Below are 22,192 nucleotides of genomic sequence, written 5' to 3'. Positions count from 1 at the left end.
TTGGCCTATGCTATTCTGTGCATGGCTTATAGCACTGAGGCTTAGATAGGAAAGTGGGCAATGTGGTCTTTGGAATGCAATAGAAGATCTTGCATCATGTTAGACATTAATTCCTGGAAAGGAGATGCAGTGATTGCAGCCCCCTGCGTCCTTTCTATGCAGGTGTGCAATGGCATTTATCGTACAAAGGATGGAACATTCAGGCTATCTGTACCCATGGCAGAAACAATAAAATGCAGTGAAATACCCTTCAAATTTACTACAGATAGATTTGAAAGAGTGCTGAAGTCATTCAGCATGTTTGCAAGAGCTGACTGCAGCTCTCACAGTGCTCTTCGCCAGAGATTTGGTAACTTCAGCTATTCTGCTGGAAGATGTTTCTATCTTCATTATCTGTAAAGTGGGTACCTGGGCTCTCTTTACCCACTCATGAGTTATTCCATGGAGACTTTTCTGCCCTGAATCCTCATACAGCAAAGCTGTTCCTAGAGGACTTCAGGTCATGCCTCGTCCCAAGTTTCAGACTGACCAGTGTACAGGCAATTTCTTGGAAGCTAAGAAGTTCTTTAGCATATGATAACTGGAATATTTTGAGATTTATGGGTTATAGATACGACAATACGTGCTTTTCATCTTCTTTTAATCCTGTGCGTTGGGAAATCTATACTTTACCCTCTTGTTATGACTTTGTATCAGTTTTGTCTTTAGTGCTGTGGCAGAGCAGTAGTTTTGTGATACATATTGCTGGCTCAGTTGAGACAGAGGGAGGTGTGTAGTACTGTATGAGCAGCTGTAATAAAGTGTAAGTATGGGCAAATTACCCTAAATACCCTCCAGTACTCCAGAGATTTTGCAGTGCACCCTCTGGGAAAAAAATAAAGATTGGTAGGGCTTTGGGATTTGTGAAACTTCAGTTTGATGACAAATACTTTGTGCTTTCCCTGTATGTGCTGTATTTACAGCAGTAGGTTCAGATGAAGCATTAAGGTCTGCTTTTGGGTGCGGAAAACTAATCAAGGAAATGCTTCATGGCCCAGAGGTCTGGATTTGCAGACTCCAGTTCAACAGCTGCATCTTTCTGTGATGTCAGGAAGGAGCATCTGTCAGGGATGCAGTGTGGTCCTTATTACATTACAATTTAGAGCTATGGCTTAGAAAAACAGGTGCATTTATATACTAAAAACATTTTTAAACACTAAAATTCCAGTGATCTCTCTTGTCAGAAGAAATGCCACTTATCTGAACAAAGACTAAAGTATTTTCCACAATTTTTTAAGCTAAAGAAAACTAAGAAAAGTGGATGAATGGGTCGATATCCACACTTAATTGCTCCTTGGTTTTCTGAAATAGTGTATGTGTCTTTCCACCAAGAGAATAAAGTCCCCTGAGCCTTGAAGCTTGTTTGCTGTTCCCATGTGACCTTCAAGGCAGTCACGCCATGAATGTGGCTTCATCAGGAACAATGCTCTGACTCATGCGACATCAAATTTCTTCCTCTTTTCACTCTTATCAATATATCAATATGCAGAAGTGTCCTTTTGCATGAATTGCAAAACAGCGTATTGTTCCTATTCCAAGCTGGTTTGCTTTTCTAGCACATCCCTCTTCCTTCAGCTGCTTAGAAATGTAGTCGTCTTTTCCTCTTCATGATGTTCCTCCTGTGTCACCTGCGATATATTACCCAGCTCCAGTAAATGGTAACTGGACATCTGTGTCAGGAAAGGTCATGTGAGTAAGTTTGCAGCAGTATAAAATTAAGGAAAACTGAATCACTGGGAAGTTTTCTTCTGTTTGTACCCAGTAAGTTTAACACAATTCCCAAACTAGGAGTGGTGAAGCTTCCTTGGCACACTCTCACACCAAATATTGGGGTTGCCTCCTTTACAGAACAGCTTGAGGGGTTGCCTCTGTTACCCAAGTAATAAGAAAATAATCATGAAGGTTTGGGTGGGTTCTGTGAGCGTTTACAATGAAAGGGTTTTGAGCTTCTAACTAGAAGTGGTTTTTTGCCTGTGCAAATAAGAGGACTGGAGCTTTTCCATGTGCTGTTGTGGTGACAGAAGAGGTACGAAGTTGGCTCCCACTGTCTTGTGGTGCAAGAAATTGCACTGTCCATGGGTATAGAATAACAGATTCTATAATGAATCCTGACAGCTTCATTAAAATAACTGAAATTCAGATGAAACATACACTACTTACAAGGTTATCTTCCTCTTACTGCCATTTATTTGCCATTTCTTTACTGACATGCAGCCTGTACACAGTTCTGGGCAAGAGCCATCTCTTCTGTCTTTGTGAGATTCAGCATGAGTGGCTGGCTAACAGGCAGGATCTCTTTTAAAGAAATTAAACAAGTCTATGCGCTCTTGTCCTCAGACAACAGGGACTCAGCACCCTTGGTCTTTTACTGTCTGACCTTTTGCAGCAAATGCTAAGGTAAACAAGTTCCTGTATGGACTACTCCAGCAGCTGTTTATAGCAAAACATTAAGTGATAACTTCATGGGTTTGGCATGGGAACTGCTAGGAAGAGTGGTGGAGTAGTATTCACACTCTTTTTTGAATAAGCACCAGAGATGATGTTTATCTTTGTTAAAATAAACTCTAATTTTATGGTTTGACTGGATGATGAAGTTTCATGTTTTAGTTCAGTGGTCCAGATTCAAGTGCTGGTCTGCTAAAGAAACACAGTTATTTACTAGTAAGGGTGTTGACTCTGGTGGAAGTGATGTGCTGCAGAGCTGGATGAGAGTGGGAAAGTCAGTAGTTTGGATTCCACTTGTGACTGTGGTACCGAAAGTGCAGATTAATGAAGGAATGTGCACATAGAAGGCCAAATTCTTGCGTAAAGGGAAAAGTGTTGCCCTTTCTCCTGATTTTGCCTCAGCAGTACTTAAATTATTTTCTTGGAAAAAAGTAATATTTTAATGGTGTAGTGGTTAACACTTCCAGAGTCCGCTCTGATCTGGGCAAAAGTTCTTGCTTATAATTTCTGTTTGTGCACTGAGAAGTTGCTGGAGAGCAGGGCTGGGAGCTTTATGTCTGGGCCCTTGTGCTGGCTCTGCCAAATAGTCTGGTAGTTTACAGGCTGATGGAGGGAGTCACGTGTGGAGTTCCTGTTCTTTCATTCCAGCAATGTACCTGAAAAAAAAAGCCATTTTGATGGCAAACAGTAGCCTCATTTAGTACTCAGTGCAAGGTACTTTGCAGGAACATGTTACAGGTTAGTGAGTGGGCTACCAAAATAAATCTATTTCTTAATAACTTTGTGAGATTGAAGAGCCTCTTTTAATCACTACGTGTCAGGACATGGGTAGCTGTTTGGATTTTATTAAATGGGAAGATTCGAAGCATGTCTGTCTTGGGGAGAGCAAATTAGAGAGTGCAAGAGATTTAAAAAAAACAAAACAAAACCGAAAACAAAAACAAAAAATCTAAGTGAGAGAGAGAAATGTGCCAGATAAAGTGAGGCCAGTGAAGGAAATGGAAGACCTGAAAGAGAGAAGTGGCTGAGAAACTTGTGACAAGGGAGGAAAAGGAAATGGTTTTGAGAGGAAGGAATGGCAAACCAAGCAAAGAGGAAGGTTGGGTGTTCTGAGAATTTTCCTCAAGGAGAAATGGACAGAGAGACAGAGATAGAGTAAAGAAGGAATTAAAAAAAATACATGGCTCCTGTAATCCTGAAACATTCAAGAGGATATTAAACGTGGCCAAATAGTAAAGCTAATAGTAAATTTTGACCTGCCTGATAAATTGCTAGCTCTAATAGAGCAATTTATCTGTACTTTAAGAATTTATGTGCTGCCAAATACAGGAAAAAAGACACTGGAATCAATACCATTTGGACTTAGTCTGTGTGGAGCAAGACTAGAATTTCAGGTGCGTTTTTTCTTTTGTAAGCAAAGAACTTTCATATTCCATTTCACAACAGCATAAACCCTGCAGCCAGGTGACCCTCAGCAAATAGATGTTTAAAGAGCTTCCCTTTAGGATTGCTTTTGGACTTTCTATTGAATGAAAATCTTTGATATTTTAGTAACTGGTGTGAATGGAAATAGTTTGGAGACTGTTCCAACTAACAGCAAAGTGAGCAGTGCACTTCTCTCATGCTGAAAAAGAGAATTTGCAGTTGAACAGAAGGAAATTAAAATAGATGAAAAATGTCGTAGGAAAGATGTCAACAGTACTTTCACAGCCACCAGTCCACAGGAAGGAAAAAGCAATTCCCTGAGTCTGAGGACATCAACACGAGAAAATTTTGGCAGATTCAGGGACCTTCTCACACAGCTGAACAATGTTGCCCTTAGAGAGACAGAGCCAAGTGCTAAGGTCTGGAAGTTCTTGGTGTCTCCCATCGCAGAGTGGAAGATCTCCATCACAAAGGCATCTGCAGCTGGGAATTGGCCTTGGGGCTGTCACCTGGCTGCTCCCCAGGAAGGGCAGTGCTGGCTCCTGGGTTTGGAGGTAAACTTTCACAGACACTCGTGGGCAGCCATCAGCAGAAGAGGCACTGAGAAGAGGGAACAGGAGTATTTGGGCAGAGCGCTCCTTGGGCTCCAGAAAATGATCACTACAACTTACACGTGCTCGTTAAATTTTAGATACAGGTAAGGAGCTGCTCCTGGCAGGTGTGTTCTCCAGGAGACCCTGCAAGGAAAATAGCAGGGCACTTCAGCAGGAAGAGTGTGAAACAAGCATGGCTTGAGCCCTGTATTTTTAAACAAGGCTACACACAACATGACCCAACTTTACAGTATCTTTAAGTGACTCTAAATAGATGTTTTTTATATTAAAAAAAGACACACTCCAAGTGTAAGGGTCACGCATGATAGAAGAAAAACTACCTTCTTTCTTGAGGAATGGCATTGCAGTGTAAAACTTCATGGTATGTTGTCCTGAATGATAATCATAATCTACCCTCTCCAGCTCTGGGTAAGGGGAGAAGAAGAACAGGCTCTGGGATATATATCCTGACCTGTTCAAGTACTAAATCAAAGTGAGGGCATGCACACGTGATATTTGCAATAAATTCAAGCGTGCAGAAGAGACAATTAAGACCCTGGAGATTTTACAATTACAGCTCAAAGTTGTCAACATAATTTCTGAACTGAGAGAAATATTATGCTTTACCAACATGCTCTGCTATAAGGCAGGAGCACATGAGGGCTGAGCTGGGCATAGCTATGCTGTGCATAGATATGGGTATTTGAGAAGGTGTGAAGCAAGTGTGGATGCTGAATCCCCAGTGTGACTGACTCCATGAACTCTTGAGGAAGGCGCTCTTTGCTGTTCATTGTGATCTAAGCTCATGTAGCATGCTGGTCTCTAAATCTTTTGTGACTTTGAGAAACTGATGGTATTTGAGGGTTAAAGTGCTATAATCTCAGGGATATTTAATGTTTGTATTTTAGTGCAGCTCTGGAGTTTGCTTTGAGATGAGCAGTGCTCTCCCTGCCTTGGAGTGTATTCCAGCCTCCTTCTTACAGGCATTACAGTTATACCTAGAGCAGTCCTTGTTCTCTGCCCTGGAGCTACAAATTCAAGTCCAGAGCCCACACCACTTTCTTGCAAATGCTGTCACTGCAGAGGTGTTCCTGCTTTCTGTTCTATATTGGGGAGCCTGTGCTATTCCAAGGTGTTACTGTTCCCTTTTTCCCAGAACACTTGGCAGAGCCAAAGTTTCTGGAGAGAACAAGGTAGGAGAGTGTCTTCTGCCTGGGTCATTTGTCTGTCTCTGTTAGAGGTGATCTCTGATTTGGGAGCTGTCTCAACAAGACGCTTTGGATACAGGAGGTCAGAAACAACAGGAGGTTGTTGGCCACTGTGTTTGGCATCCCCAGTGTGTACTCTCATGCACTGAAATGAATGGTAGAGCAGTGGGACAGTGTCCTCCATTTGATCATCCAGATGGGAAGCATTCAGAGATGCTCTGTGTACTGCTCTGTCTCTTTCCACTGGTGATAGACGTAGTGTAGAGAACAGCATCCTAATTTAGCTCGTTATATTGTAGATATGCAGTGGAAATATCCTGATGGGGGCCTAATTCAGCATCTTGAGTCTAGAGGCACATCATTGATTTTATACAGATATAACTCGAAACAAATTCAAGGCCTTGAGTTCAGAACCATAACTTCTCTAATTTGCATTTTCTTTGCATAGCTTTGTCAGCAGGCCACACCATTTCTACCATCTCTTGGATTTTGGTTCTACAGATCCATTTGCTTATCTCTACTACTCTTATGTTTGCATTTTCCTACTCTCTATTGCTCCCACATTCTTTCTCATCCTGACGAATTGTATATAAAGTTTAACCTTGACAGGTTACTTCTGTTTCTGGTGAACTCTCAATATTCAGACTTTCAAGCTATTATATGGAAAATGTGCCCAGGATAGACTTTCCATTAAACTGTATTTAAATTGGAAGAGAATGCTGGCACCTCAACAAGTATTCCAGAATTAGATCCCAAAATACTGAAGCTAGTTAATCTTTTGGAAGAACAAAAACTCTTGCTGATTTATATTTAGCAGAGGGAATGCGTTTTAAAAACACAGTCTATATGAGGCCCCTTGAAGAAAACATCTTTTACATTGATTTGTAGTGCATGGAAATAATACACAGCCATAAAATATTTGCAGTTAGGCTCTGCTTTTATGTTACTACTTTTTTGCAGTATGAACTGTCATGAACCCTGTTAGAGTGGCTGCTCTGCTGACTGTGGGCTGTGTAGCGAGACATGGCTGCCTCTGGGGCAGCAGCTTTGCTGTTCATCACAGCTGTGCCCAGTATTGCAGGATGAGAAGGGGAAAAGCACTGCAGTGGGAACACTCAGTTTGTGAGTGTGAGGCTTTGGTTCAAAGTGGATCTGAGGTTTGTATTTGCACTGTACCCTGGAACCTGTTTAGAGAGGAACAAGGGACTGTTGGTCCTAATCTCAGCAGCACTGCTCTTATTGGGATGTCTACAATAAATACTTGGGCTTAGTTTATGTGATTAAAAATTACGAGGAACTGTCTTATGTTAATGCATGTTATGTACATGGTTCTGATCTATACTAAGAAAATGAGTAACTGGAATTATGGTAGGTGGGAGAGTTCAGTGTCTTATCCCAGTGGACAGTTTCTGGAAGAAGAGCCATGGCAAGGAACTGGATCATAAATGCAGTGAGTCAGAAAAGCAAACATAAAGTATACATAATCTTACAGCAAACACAGTATTGGCTTATCTTTAAGATAAGGATTATCAAGAGGATGGAGTATGGAAAGTTTTGGGGTTTTTTCTTCCTTCTGTCTCGCCATCTGCAGCACAGACAGATCAGCCATTACCCTGGGCAAGCTGTTTCTCCTCTTCCTGAGTCATCAGATACTAGCAAAGGAGAAGATTCGTAGACTGCACATTTGCAAGAGAAGAACAAACAGAATTTTTGAAACATCCCTAAATCTTAAACTGAACTGGACTTAATCTCGCTTTCTTTTGTTAGAAGACATAAATATATTTTTACATTTCTTGTTAGACTGCTGACAGAGCCAACCTAATCACAGCTGAGCAAAAATGTTCTAAATCAAGAAAGAAATCTCAGATGCTTCAAGAGCACCATTTTTTACTTTGATCTCATTTGCTACTCACAATAGTAAGTTAGCCTAACTAAGCCATAGTAAGAATAATAAAGATGCAAAATCGCCAAGATGCAAAGTGTGTAAGGTTGGTCAGGAGTGCCTTTCTGCCGCTCTCAAAACCAAATAATTATTTGGCGCATGCAAATTTGCTGCTGCCTGTGGATCAGAGGAGCTGCTAGAAGCTAGTGTGGGGAGCAGTGGCTGCTGCTGATGGAGGGATGTCAGTCTCCTTTCCATGGACATGGCTGAACCCCAGGGGACACAGCTCCTGAGGCAATTCATCCTGCCCAGCATCTTTCAGGGGGCCTCTCACCTCCTATCTCCTTACCTGGCAGAGGGGCACACATGGCTGCTTACTTGTGCTCTTGCTGTCCTTATGTGCTTAGAGGACTTATGGCCTGCAGGGGCTCGAGGGATTGTCACAGGGATAGGGCAAGGAGGGAGCCTGCATAGGGTGGGCTGCAGCCATGGGAAATGGAGCAGTGCCAGAGGTCTCACGGCCATCCTTTGTGGTGTGCCATGTCAGTAACTGAATTTCTGCAAATGACTGAGGGACATTGTGTAAACAGTGCCTAATTAGGGACCAGGGTTAATGATTACACAGCATCATTACTGAAGATGTGAAATTTAAAAATTCATTTATAAGGGGAAGGGATTTCTTCTCCATAGCCTTATGTGCATATAGAACTATATTCACACCTCATTTCTGATATCATCTATTCTTCACCAAAAAAAAAAAGGGCCTAATCAGCCACCTTTGTTGTGCTTGGTATTTTTAAGCACTCACAGTGCCATCGGCTGGATCGTTCTGTGTATGTGAGGGTTTGCTTCCCCAGCTCAGTCCTGTGCTGCTGTCCTCTCCCTCTGTCTGTCCTGCATTTCAAGGGACTTCCTCACCTTCTTTCCCTCATCTGTTAGCGTCTTTTCTAGGCTCTTCTCATCTCTCTCTGGGTAATTTCAACAACAAACATTGGTTCAGCTACATCCTTCCTGTAGTTGATTAACAGATTCACCTCTCGTCTGTAGTGCTTAAATTTCCTTTGGCCAGCCTAAATTTTTGCTCTGGGCTTTTTTTCCTTTTTAAAGAAAGAAAATAGTACAAACAACTCAGGTTTATTATAACTGAAGTGGAGGTCTTATTCTCCTGTTACTCCTCAGGTCTTTTTCTCAAGCCTTATAAAGGTTGCCTCACTCCTGACTCTTACTGATGCAGCCTCAGCATCATCTTCCGGCAAGCTTTTGTAAAGCCTCATGGCCAAGTTGTAACCAGGGACTTGTAAGGCAATGTATTCAGCTTTGTGGCAATTACTTCCAGGTAATTGCTTGGCACTCCTGCCAATGTTGTTGTCTCTGCATGAGGAGTGACTGTTGAACAGGAATGTCTCTGTTCCTCAGCTGCTTCATCACAAGTGATATTAAATGCACATCTCAGCCCATCTGTCAGTCCATCCTCCTAAATCCCCTCAAACACATCAGTGTCATGAGTCTTGCAGATTCCACCTGCAACTATCCCATGTTCAGGACACAGCCCTTTCCTCTTTTTCCTTTTTGCAAGCCTGGAAGTCTTCTCATTTTCCACTGACAAACGAAGTCCTGCCATACTTGTATTTATTCCAGATGTCAACTCTTGGACTTGTTTCCCTGCCCTCTGCCTTTACTGTGACGTTTAGCATCTATTTCACTAATTTTAATTTTCTCCATGAAATGAAAGTTCAGCTTCTTCACTCTGAGAGCTCCTCACAAATTAACCACCCACTTTCTACCACTCATGAGTCAGGTTTGAAAGACTGATTCATTGCAGATCGTCCTTCAATCACCTCCAGCCTTTTCTATTGAGTGGGGATGGGGATGGGGCTTCACACAAATTCCTGTAAAACCATCCTTGTCTTTCAGATCTGTAATTCAAAGACAGCTTTTCATTTCAGTCTTAAAAAAATGGACTGTATTATCTTCTTTCATGTGCATGTGGTCTGTCTGCACCTGCCTCTTGTCTTGCAGTTTGCAATTTAAATGGAAAATCTTACACTGTGTGCAAACCTACTCTCTTGACACATCTTGTCACTGCTAAAATAGCACAGATGAAACTGAGTTATGTTTTGGCTTTGACTTCTTTTGAAGTCTTGGATGGGAGTGCTAGATCTGACCTGCTGGCTGAGATCCACCTTGTAGATATTTCCTTAATTTACTAAAGTTTAACCCAAGATGCTCCATAATTTGGATTTAATGCTCTAGAGTTAACTCTTTTAATGTCTATCAAATGCCTCAACATCACAAGGCTATTGTTTGTGAAAGAGCAAAGCTTTGCTTTTACTTTTTGATCATCTTACAATGCAAAGATCAGTACTCAAGTGTGGTGACAGCGATCTGACATGGTCATTGTCATACAGGCACAGGGAGAGTTGGATGTAGACTGGAGATACATTATTACTTACTTAGATGTTTTTAAAGGCAGTGAAAATTTGCATTCATTTATGGTTCTCTTTCTTCTGTGCACATGCCCTGGGTCAGACTGCATGTGAGAAAACAAGATTTGCAATCTCTTTCCAGTTTTCACTGATGTTAAGCTAATGTTTGTTTTTAGTAAACTGTATCTCACAGTGTGCTTTTAAGAATCCTTTTGCAAAACCTAGCACAACAATTTCATTATGTTTTCTCCTTTTGAACTTTATTAACAAATATAAAGGATTAGTGTAACTAGTTATGCTGTATTTCGCTGATAATATTCAAAAGTCTGGGTCTAGCTCAAGAGGCTGTTAGGATTGCAAGCATTCTTCTCAGTTGATTTTTTACTCTCTGTGCTGGTAGTAATTATCCAGCTTTGGAAGGTCTGTTTGGGTAGTCCTTCAGGGCCAGGCCTTTCCTGCTGCACCATGCATGGTCCCTGGGGCAGGGCTTCCCTCATGATCCCCACACCCACACAAGGTTTCCTTTTCTTCCTTCTCAAAATCCTTCCCCTTAAATGCTTACACAGTAAGGCCACCTGCCATATAAAGCACTGTCTGTCAGCCTCTTTTGATAATGTAAGAATTTTGAAACCCTGCTCTCCATTCATAGTGTGGTGTTTGCCCTGTCCACCCTTTTCACTGTCAGTTGCCTGCAGCACAGGTACCTCTGTCACCACTCCAGATCTCCCCTCTCCTCCTCCCAAGGTGGACAAGATAGGTGGTTTCCATTTGATACTGTGTGTCAGTCTTGGAGCTCTGCTTTAAAGTCTTCTTTTCTGTTTCTTTCAATTCTGAATGCCACTCATTTCACATGCTGTAACAAGTTTATCTTAAATTTCTTGCAGTTAGTTTGCAATGTGAAATTATTTTTTTCCAGTATTCTGATAGGTGCCTATCAAGATAATTTCAACTGGCAAAACCATATTTTTAAAAAATTAAATCCAGTAATTTCTTGCAGCATTTAAGAAATTAAACCTTTAAGATTGTACCTAATGTTTGCAGACCATGAACACTTCCGCTGAAAACCCCTAACAGGCTTTGAGATGCATTTTTCTAAGCTGTGAACCTCCAGTCCTGACTTGTTATATTGTGTGTTGTATACAGGATGTTGTTGAGGTCTTGAGACCCAGGAGACCAGGAGGGAGGGAGATGTACACAAAGGGAGATGTGTGCAGCCTTTGGGACGTTACTATGCTTTCTCAAACAGGGCTCCAAAAAGGATGCACTTAGGAGTGGGACACTGAAGGCAGAGCAGTTCAACTGCTTAACATTGCAGTTCATCTTAGTGTCTCCTTCACCCTGGCTTACTAAAGGTTTCAGAAGGTCCAATCCGTGCTCTCGTGGCTCAGGGGAGCAAGTGGTACTTCATCACTTTTGCTGCTTTCTTGTGGTATTAGAGCACGTTGCGTTCAGGGTTCAAACCCAGTGAAATAGTTCAAACGGCATCTGTAACTGGGTATGAACTGAAAAGTTAATTCAAAACAATCTTTAAAACTTTAGACATGAGCAGATCCTGTTCTTTGTGAAAATCTCTGTGAGGGTTCATGCAGTCTTCAACACAGAGATTGCTTTGGTCTGGCATGGGTTTGATTATCGGTGAAAAAGCATTCCTCTGACATCTTTCCCATGGGATCAGAGAGGAGCCTACAGCTCCACAACACTGCTCCAGCAAATGCTCTGGACATATACATGTTATAGCAGCCTCTTTTGAAAGCTATGGGCAGTTTTGGTGACTCTGTCACCACACTTCAAAAGGGTGTGATCTCCTATGGAGAGGTGTGGCAGTTATTATCCCAGTCAAGTTATCCAGTGAAATTAGAGCACTGAGATATGCAAATAGGTTAAACTTGTGCTGGACAAGTTGGTTTTGGTGAGTGACTGCTAGCAAAATGTTTGAGCTACAAAATTCAGATCTAGATGCAAAGATGGCCTGAATTGAATGTATATTAACTGGTAGCTTCCTGTCTTTCACATTTATGCACCCCTAGAAAGTAACAAAGAGGTGTTGAACTAAAAGAACTGGAAATTATCAGAAAAAGAGTTAATCATATTTTTCTTTAACTTAAGTTCTCTCAAACAATTGATGGTATCCCTCTATTCATGCCTTGTTCCAGAAGTGGCTGTTACTCCATATATATTTTTTAAAAAAATTAGAAACGGAACTTTTTATACTAGATGTTTAATTGGCCTACTTATAAAAGAGGGGGTATAGCAGAAAAAGAGAGGCAGCAAAGAGATGAGCAATGAGGAGATCCAGCAGACTGAAAAATTTATGTTAAAAGAGAGGCTAGGATGGTTTACTTTGACCATCTGTCAGTGGTCTTGTCCCTACAGACAAGCATGACCCACTTGGGGAGGTGGAGTGGAGCAAGGTTAAGTCAGCTACTTTTGCTGGCTCTGGCTCGTAACAGTGTGTAATGGTGAAAAGCATCATGTTTGCAGTGATAAAGGAAATACTTCTTTGCAAAATACCATTAAGTCTGAGGAATTCATCAGCAAGATATCACTAAAGCAGAGGACTTCACAGGATTTCAGAGGGGTGGTAGTAGGGAACATACCTAGTTTGGTACTGGAAGGGATTCAACCTCCTGTTCTTTGGGGCATAAGACAGCTTTAATTAAACAGACCTTAGACTTTAACCTCAGAAGATTCTGTCTGTGGGGCTGTTACAACTGGTATTGTGTTCTGACCACCCAGTTTGGTCTGTGGGGAAAGTTAGGGTGCACTGCCCCAGGTCAGCAGTGCCCTTTCCAAAGGGAAAAGGTCAGGCCCATGTGAACTGCTGCATCCTGATCTTCCTCTTGTCAAGCTCCCCTTTCATGCAGCCTGTTTCTTCTGAAGGTTTCAGTCTGTGACCTGCCTGCTCAGGTTAACCTCTGCTTTTTCTTGGCACTCTGCACCTTATTTCTCCTCCTCCATGTGTGAGGAATAGGAGAAGGAAGTTGATATGTTCCACATCATTTTTAGCATCAAATAACTCTCAGTTGGTTCATCTCTTCCATAAAGCATTAATGAAAATATTTAAAGGTAACAGCCCTTCCATATGACCTCCCTGCTCTGTTGTGAAGGACCAGAACTGTTGCTGAAAACAGAAGGAAAAAAACCAACAAGGAGATGAGAGGAGAAGGCCAGAGTGACAGATACTGAAGCTGAATTATAATGTTTTCCCCAGAAACCAGCGTTTTAAGTTCTGCTGGTTCACACTCACCCTGATGATGTGCCATTACAACTTTGTGTAGCAGCAAGCTAAGACTACCCAAAAAGCTGGGAGTATTCCAGGCTTTTATTACAAAGCCAATATTAGAGGTATAGGCATTATTTTATAGTAGCCATAGAAAGACATAACAGTGAGCAATTAATTTGTGTGAAGAATATAAATGATTAGTTTTTATGGTTTGTGTGTTTGAAGGGTACTGTTTAGTCATGTATCTTTACAGCACAAACTGGCACATTGTTAAGGTCGTATTTGCTTTTGTTGCATCCTTGAGTCTATCAGGGAACAGTCCTTTATTCTGTTGGTACTCTATTTCAAAATCTAGGAGTATTTCCTTCCAAACATTATGTGCATAATGTAGTGTGTCTGTGCACGCAAGGAAAAGGAAGCAGATGACTTGTGTTCAGTGTAATGGTTGTTTTGAGCTGGAGCTGCTGCAGGCTCTGTATTGAAAAGAAACATGCGTGTCCATTTGTTCATAAACAAAGCTGCTGTTGAAGCTGTGTTGATCATGCAGACCACCCTACAGTCTTTGTGTAGGGTCTTGGTTAAAAAAGACATAACCTGCTTCCTTCATAGCCTTCCTTCTACTTCCCTTTCCTCACCATAATCATAGTGTGCTGATCAATGCCTTCATGACAAGTGGGATCTCAGCTGAGCTTCCCATCAGTGGAGGAGATAGGAGAATGGATGGGAGTTGAAGAAATCCAGGTGGGTTACTGCTGAACAGTGCTTGAGTATAAATTAGCAGTGTGTGTGTCTGAACTGGCACTTAGCACGGGTGGATAGGGCAGCATCCAGGGTCTAATGGAGGCAAAGATCAATGGCTATTGCAAAGGAGGTGTGAGAGAAATGGTCAGGTTGTGTAGGAGTCCTCTGGAAGTGGAAGATTGTTCCCTAAGTGCGACAGCTTTGATACAGTAACTTCACACATGCTTTTCTCTGGTTTTGGAAGCAGTTCTTATGTTCTCTCCTGATCTGTGCCCTCAAGATGGCCCGTGATTTCAGAGCTGAGGTGCAGTCTCAGTGTCATGCTATCTACTATCGGATTGTCCAGATGAGAGTCTTCAGTATCCTTGTAGTCTTTTATTGTTCAAGATGCTCTAGAAACCCTCAGTGATTTACAGGGTAAGGATTTGGCTAATGTTTTTTCTTTGATCTATAGTTTCTCTCTGAAGTACCTCTGCTTTTTTTTTTTTTGCATTGAAAATTTCCTTATTACTCAGAGCAGATTTGAAACCCTTTTTTCTGCATTCTCCTTTCAGATTCCATTGGTGGATCATTTTCATCTTCTTCCCACCGATGCCACCACAAGCAGAAGCACTGTCTCCCCATCCCACAATGTGGAACTCTGTCCATTAGCCCTCTGCTTTTCCATCCTCACACGAAGGGATCCCAGATCATCATGGACACGACACAGAAGGCGGTGAAGCGCCAGGCTAGTTTCTGCAATGCCATTACCTTCAGCAACAGGCCCATTGTTATTTATGAACAAGTCAGGCTTAAGGTGAGTAAATTATGCCTTCCCTTTTTGCCATGGCAGTTGCTGTGAATGAATACAGGCTTTGGTGCTTGCAGCAGATCTTCAGCCTTTCCTTGAAAGCACGCTAGTCAGATCTTGACCTTAAAGATCTATGATCTTCATTGGTACTTCTGCTTTTGTCACTGAAGTTCTTGGAGTCATAGGTACAGACTGCTGGAGAAACTGAGAACAAAAGGAAAATCCATGTTCCAAAGATGCTTGTCTTTATGTTAGACAAGAACAACAGATTAAGTTGAGATTGCTTAGCAAACAGCAAGAAAAAAGGGCTGTATTGATTAATCTAAAAAGCAGCAGCCTCACTATCTCTCTAGCCAATATGTCATCTAGCTTTGTCCTCTTCCTGCAAAGGAGTTTTACTGGCAGGCTGAGGGAGGATGAGGAGTTGGTGAAGGCGTTCCATTCCTCAGAGAGCACTTTTGTTCCTGTAAACAAACCAGCAATGAGGTCTGATCTCATGCAGGTGAGAGTCAGCCTCTCCACAGCCACGATATAAGAGGTAAAAAGGACCTGGAAGTGAAGGTGCTTGCTTATGAACTTGCCAAGGAAAACAAAAGGATTTGGATGAAAGGATGAAAGGATGAAAGGAGCAGTGAGTGAGGTCACAGTTGCTGTCTAAAAAAAAAGATCTTTCTGGCTATCTGCTAACTGCTTTGTTGAATAAATCACCTGACTGTGGTAGCCCAGAGGATGGAATTCATACTCCTGATGCTGCAGCTGGCATGGGAAATTCAGCTTGTCTAAGACAACAAGCCTCCATGTGCATCAGGAGCTGCTTTCTGATGAAGAAACTCAGTCTCCTTGGGAACTGAAGCACTTTTTAGCCTATCAGCCCCTTAAGAAGCTCGGGGCCCTTTGAACTTCATCCACAATACTTCCCAGTCTGTATGCCCTCTAGTTTGTGGGACCACATTTTTCTGTTCTGAGCTGATTTCGTGCCTGACGTTACCACAAAGTAGGTCATCTTCTTTGGCCGCTTTAGTTCATGGCACACCTGAATGATGTGACTCCAAATCCTTCGTTTACACAGAAGGAGTTTTGCAGGAGGTGTTTCAGCATATAGCTACTGATCTGAATGATCGTGCTTTTGCCCATTGGTACAGGTTCCAGAGTGCTGGGACCTTCAGCTGTCAGGCAGCCTTCCGTGCCTCTTCTTTTAAAGCCAGCAAAGGAGCAAGAAAGGAGGAAGGTGCCTCCTTTTGGAAATATATAGAGATTTCAGTGATTTCAGGCTCAGACCCATGGGTAGAAAATCCCTCCTACAGGTATGTTATGTTTCCTGTGGAGCTCCTACTGCTTCCATCCAGGATGGAAAGCCCAGCAGTACTCACTCATATTGCTTAATGAGATTTCCCCTTTGGCCAGCAGTTTGGACAAACAACTGCAACAAATAATAATCTGGGAGGAGTTGAAAGCATCATTTTGCTTTTGAAGACACCATCAGAGATTTGAGTGGATTTAGTGGTTTAGGCAAAGGTTCTGGGTTGGTTCTTCCTTATTGTGAAACAAGATAGCTATCTCTGGAAATTCACTCTTGTTTATCAATGTGTATTTTAGGATTTTAGCTTGCATAACATATGTGAAGAATATGCATGTGAATCTGCTCAAGAGATTTAAGCAGAGCTCTTGCTGACTCCAATGGGAAGGTCTCATGGGAGTAATCAACAGGCTTCAGCAGAACTTGTACTCTAGGGATGGATGAAAATGTGAGAACATCTTTGCTTTTATGATACTTCCATCCTCTAATTATCTTGCTATTGTGTGTGCCTGTGGAAAACAGCATCTTAAACCTTCTTACCAGCTGAAGACTAACCATGAACCCAGTCATTCAGGTCCTTTAAAATCTAAACTCCCTTTGAAAAACAGAGGAAAGAAGTACAGAGATTTCATTATATTTTTTTAGGTGATGTATCTCACATTTTGCTCTGAGATCTTTTTGCAGCTTTGGGAATATGGGAATATGGCTGTCAAACAGCTTCAGAGACATATGTTCCAGTATGTTTTTTTCCATGTAATTCAGGACATTGATAGGGAGTGGAGTGAGGTTCTCAAAGATGGCACAAAGCAGTAAAGATGAGGAGCCTGAATCTGTGAAACCAGGCATGGCTTAGCAGTGTGGATGCTGATTCTGCCTTTTCCTCCCCTTCTGGTGCCCGGTGGACCTCCCAAGGTTTTCTGCTAGCAGTGGGTGCTGAAAAGAGAATTTGGTCCATCATTAACCATTGCCTTTTTTAGCAAAACTGTGTTTCCTTTGTCCAGCTGTGTCTAATTCTTGGCAGGCTTTATACTTAATTTGAATTTGGATATTAGTTTGCCTATGGTCAGACTGTGTTAAGAACTGTTTATAGGTGCTGATTAATACATGGAACATGTGCAGCCTCAATTACCATATGAATATTTACTTCACTGGCCTGTGATTGCTGTGAAGTATTGGCAAGAGACTAAATTGTACAAATGACAATGAGGCCGTATTTATCTTAGACCCAAAACCTTTTAGGGCTTGTGGTAAATTTTCTGCAATCAATAATCCAGGCTTCTTCTTGCAGAGTGTGTATTATGTTTCCCCATTTTGTCATGTCATGCCCTGTTCATCCCCCTTCTACTGGGGACACTCATGATCCCATCCTACCCTGGTCAGATACAAAAAGTAACAAATCTGCTTGAGTCCTTTCGAGTGCCACCCCAGCATCCATCCCACAAGAAGGAGCTTCCTGTGGTTCCTGGGACTGAGGTCAGTGCTCAAGTGTTTCATGTAAACAGTTTAGGTGCCTGGCTGGACTGTGTAGGGATAAAAAGCAGCACTCCCTTAACTGAAAAATTATCTGTTGATAACTTTTTCCCTGAGCTTTTAAGTTATTTTCTCTGATACTTTAATTATAAACCAGAAATCTCTAGGCTTTGAACAATGTCTTTATTGTGAGATTGTTGTGCCCCCAAGGGCACACGTTCCAGTTTTCCCTTGAAGAGGAACATGTGAAAATAAAATGCAGTATTTACAAATGTGATTAGAAGAGAATTCAGAAGCCGAAAGAAAATGTCTTGTAGAATCCCTTGGTGAAAAGCCTATGCTTCCAAGCTGGGGCACAAGTGACTGCTGCCAGGCTTTTGAGGACCAAGTCCTGCGGTCCTGGACAGTTCAGTCTCTGGTGTTGCCAATCATCCAAGCCATTACTGCTTTGGCAGAGCAGGAAATTACAGAAAGGCAGCAAGTTTTTTGTGACATCTGGTAGGTGGTACCTATCCATGTTTCTGCTCTTGTCCTGCAGCCAATAATGGAATTGCTTGAGGCTGCCAGGGCATTGATGGAAGAGAACTATCTCAAGTACTCTTATGTTTGCTACAGGTTCAGTGTGTGAAGAGATACACCATTTATGTGTCAACTGGGTTGCAGGACCTGTCTTGGCTCTATATCAAGGTTGGATCCTGCATCCTTAGGTCTTTCATTTCGTAGTCTGGATGTGGACAGGCTGAATTCCTTTGAGAGGAACAGTTCCCAGCAGGTTCATACTCAAATAACAAAAGGAGAGGAAAAAAATTCTCCAAGGACATCATCTCCATCTGAGCACCATACTAACTCTGGAAGACTCCTTGCTTCCATGGGAAAGAAGACCTCTTGTAACTGGGTAGTGTTTGGTTGTTCTTAATGGGTTTAGGATGTGCTACCTGCTCCTCTCAGATCCCCTAAAGTCCAGTTCTCACTTCTTGTGAGAAGCAGCAGGTGACTCTGGAGGCATCTGTGATCCTTTGTCCTGCTGTGTCTCTGGTGCAAAAGGGTGGATATGACACCTGAGCTGTTCCAAAAACTAAAGCAGGTGTTCCTGACCCCAGACACACAGTAATTGCATACCGACAGGTGGTGTGTAGTTGTGCACAACATATTTTGAAAAACACCACTCACAACTAAAATAAATACATTTTCCCCAATCAAAGGACAACATCTATTTTTGCCTCCTAATTGTGTGTTTAATAATGTGAAGTACTTTAAATTGTGCTTTCCCACACACAGGGAAAAGACTGTCTTTTACTCGTCTAGGAAACCCAGAAAAACGTGTTTCTGGAATCTGTGCTTTTCCCTCAGGTCATGAGAGACCCTGTCATCTGAGCACCATGTGGGAAGAGCTCTGCTGCTGCAGGTGCTGAGATAAAAGGTCTTATGGCCATATTTGGGACATTTTGTGAGAGGGTGATTCTTAAGCCAAAAGGAATTACCCTATAAATAGAAGCAAATCATCATGCAGCTGTAATTGCATTTCACCTCTCCACATAGATTTAATTTGATTTATTTGGTTTTAAATATGGGCATTGCACCCTGAGTGTGCATTGCTGCTTGCAGCTGAAAAAGCTACAGCAGTGTTTGGTGTGTAAAATGTTTCCTGAATTTGGTGGGGTCATGTGCATGCTGGCCACCAGTGCTTGGTGCATAGAGCCTGTAGTGTTAAAGGAGATGTTCAACTGCCAAATGCTGTTATTGCTGCTGTTATCTTTGCAGATCACTAAAAAACAGTGTTGCTGGAGTGGGGCTCTTCGACTTGGCTTTACTTCCAAGGATCCATCGAGGATTAACCCTGACACTCTGCCAAAGTATGCATGCCCCGACTTGGTTTCCCAAAGTGGGTTTTGGGCCAAGGCTCTGCCAGAAGAGTTTGCAAATGAGGGAAACATCATAGCCTTCTGGGTGGACAAGAAGGGACGGGTTTTCTATCGAGTGAATGACTCCACTGCGATGCTCTTCTTCAGCGGGGTGAGGACGGCAGAGCCCCTCTGGGCTTTGATCGATGTCTATGGACTCACCCGTGGAGTGCAGCTCTTAGGTGAGTACCTGGGTCCAGTGAACAGCGATGATGCTGAGCTGTCCCTGGCGAAGGGGCAGCCTGACAGGCCCTGTCCCCTCGCTGTAGTGGGACAGATGCAGGGAAACCACTGTTGTTCCTCCTTAGAGCATCTCACAACTTCAGCCTGGATCAGTCAATGTTTGAAATGCAGCAGGTAAATATAACGCCAGCGAGAGGTGGGAAACAGCCACTACAGTATTGTTCTAAAAGCCATCTCTCTGAGTAAGTGGATTTCTGCTCAGAGGTATTGCTCTATCAGAGCAGAGCCTAGAGTGTGTCATATATCTTGTAAGACTTTATCTCATTTTCTGCTTTCCCCATACCAAAGCAGGGAAGTACATTTTATGTGCTATGGAGAAATCCTTCCTGGATGGCACCGTTATGATTTTCTGGCTGGTTTAATGGACAGATTTGAAATATGACTATCTTCCAGATTACCTGAGAGAATATGTAGCTGGGTTTTCCAGGATGTTGGTTTCACAGATGAGTTTGATTTGTCCTCTGAAGCCTAGAGGCTGAATATACAGTTGGGGTTGGAGGATGAGGAGTGCTGAGTGCCTTCTGTCTTCTGCTGCCCTCAGCTGAAACAAAGATAGTGTGGAATTCATGAGGACTCAATCATAGTCCCAAATGTGCAAGCTGTCAAGATTTGGGCTATTTGAGTTTATACATCTTAGAAGAACTGAAAAGAGTCTCTGAAGACCCACTTAAAGGGCAGTGAGGTTGCTGGAGGACCAGAATTATCAGCATGCAACCTTAGAGTTTACGGGGAGGCGAATCACAGCACTTCTCCATGTAACAGTAATTTCATGGTCTTGTTTTCACCATGGAAAAGGTTAGGTGATACCTGCTGACCTTCAGGAGCTGAAGTTTCTTCTGAAGATGAGATAGTCTTGCTAGGCTGAGAGAGATCCTGGCTTTTTCCTGTCATGCAGCCTGCTAATCTCTGTTAAAAGTGACAGCTTCATGGTATATATGAAATGCTTTATTGAAACTTTTTTTGACAGTTCTATCTCCTCTCTGCATTCTATACTGTATTAAAAAATACAGTGTCAGGACTTCCTGTAGCTACTTACATGTCAAGGAAGAGGGATGTGGGTTCTGGGGTTGAAGAAATGAGACTGTTGCAAAAACTCCTGGCCCAAGATTGCACAAGGCAGAGGAATTGAAGAATTTCTTAGCAGCTTTTTCTTTTTTTAGGTGCAGAAAGATTTATCTTTTGTTGTGAATCAGCTTGAATCAGAGCCACTAGGCAACTATTCATAGGCCAAGGTGGCGATATTTGAATTGGGATGTAGAATTTGGGCAAATGTCAAGACAAGGGTTCAGTTAGGAAGAGCTTACAAATGACTGCAAGTCCTCTGGCTGTTCTTGTGAGATCTGGCACCTCCGGACTACTCTGCCTGATTAATGAGGGTCCATAACTCTGGATTATGTGTTTCCTCTCAAAATACCCTAGAAATCATTTCCTATCCGTCATTTGCGTCTGCGTTGTCTGAGCATCTTCCACGTCCCCTTTCACAAGGGAAATGTGACTTCTGCCAGCCACTGACTTACCTCTGGTCCGACAGGCTCCCGACTCTGGTGGGTATGAAGTCCCTGAATGAAGCAAGCAGCTTCTGAGTTTACACAGTTGGCATGGAGCTCAGATACATATTTATAGCTTGTTTCAGGAGCCTTCAGCAGGCTTTAAGCCTAGCAACTGTGCTGAAACATCTTCAACCCAAGTCCTCTCTTTCTCCATTCATTATTAAACAGCACTAAAAGTCAGAGAAGGAATATTGTTGGCAGTGCTGCCCCTGGATCCTATAGACATACCCGCTACAATGCTCTGCATGCCTGTTTCAGTGTAGCAGACCACACATATAGCAAGGGAGAAATTGCCAAAAACGCCTGGGACTTGAGAAATGAATTTCATAGCTTAGCTACAAACATATGGTCGAATTCAGCCTGGTATGGCATGCAGGGCATCTGTTGGAGGCTGGGGATGCTGGAGTGGTATGTTGAAGAGAAAAGCCTAGCATTTCAGATGCCAGTTGAGTGATTTATTGCCACCTAACCCCAAAAATGTTCCTTTTTCTTAACCCTCACTATTTTCTCAATGCCTGTAGGGTTACAGGGTCATACGACACCTCTGCACTGCCTCCCTTTGCTTTTATGTGTATTTCACCCAAGAATCTGACCAAAAGCTTTACCATTTCTAGTGTCTGTCTTTCTGTTTATTGCAGAATTGCTCTCTCCCCACTCCCAGTAATGTAACTTCACTTCCAAAATGAGACTTACCTAAAGAAAAGACCTGCCACAGTAGGTCCTGTGTCACTGCAAGATCCCAGCTCTGCAGGGAAACGGACAGTGTATGTTTATGTTCCCAAACTGACAACTTCCAAAACTGCCCATTTTTGTTTTGCTTATCTGCCTTATGCTGGCAAATCAGTTCCAGCCAAAATAAGGAACCCAGTAAAGCAGGGAGATGACTAAGTCCAGTGACATTGTTCCTGTCTTACAGATTTAATTAAGAAAGATTTGAACAAAGCGGGGGCAAAGCCTGT

General features: G+C 42.4%; 1 protein-coding gene across 2 annotated transcripts in view; it reads left to right on the top strand.

The window, feature by feature from the left end:
• The window catches only part of NEURL1 (neuralized E3 ubiquitin protein ligase 1), a 149,779-nt gene that overhangs the window by 73,049 nt on the left and 54,538 nt on the right, over positions 1-22,192 (top strand). For both annotated transcript variants that reach the window (XM_071563972.1, XM_071563973.1), the window contains exons 2-3: positions 14,537-14,778; positions 19,301-19,622. In XM_071563972.1, coding sequence (XP_071420073.1) covers positions 14,537-14,778; positions 19,301-19,622 — 564 coding nt within the window. The remainder of the gene's footprint in view (positions 1-14,536; positions 14,779-19,300; positions 19,623-22,192) is intronic.

Source organism: Pithys albifrons, chromosome 9, assembly GCF_047495875.1.
Source record: "Pithys albifrons albifrons isolate INPA30051 chromosome 9, PitAlb_v1, whole genome shotgun sequence".
NCBI classification, from domain to species: domain Eukaryota; kingdom Metazoa; phylum Chordata; class Aves; order Passeriformes; family Thamnophilidae; genus Pithys; species Pithys albifrons.
The sequence above is the reverse complement of the archived record's forward strand: the minus strand, read 5'-3'. Positions and strand labels throughout refer to the sequence as shown.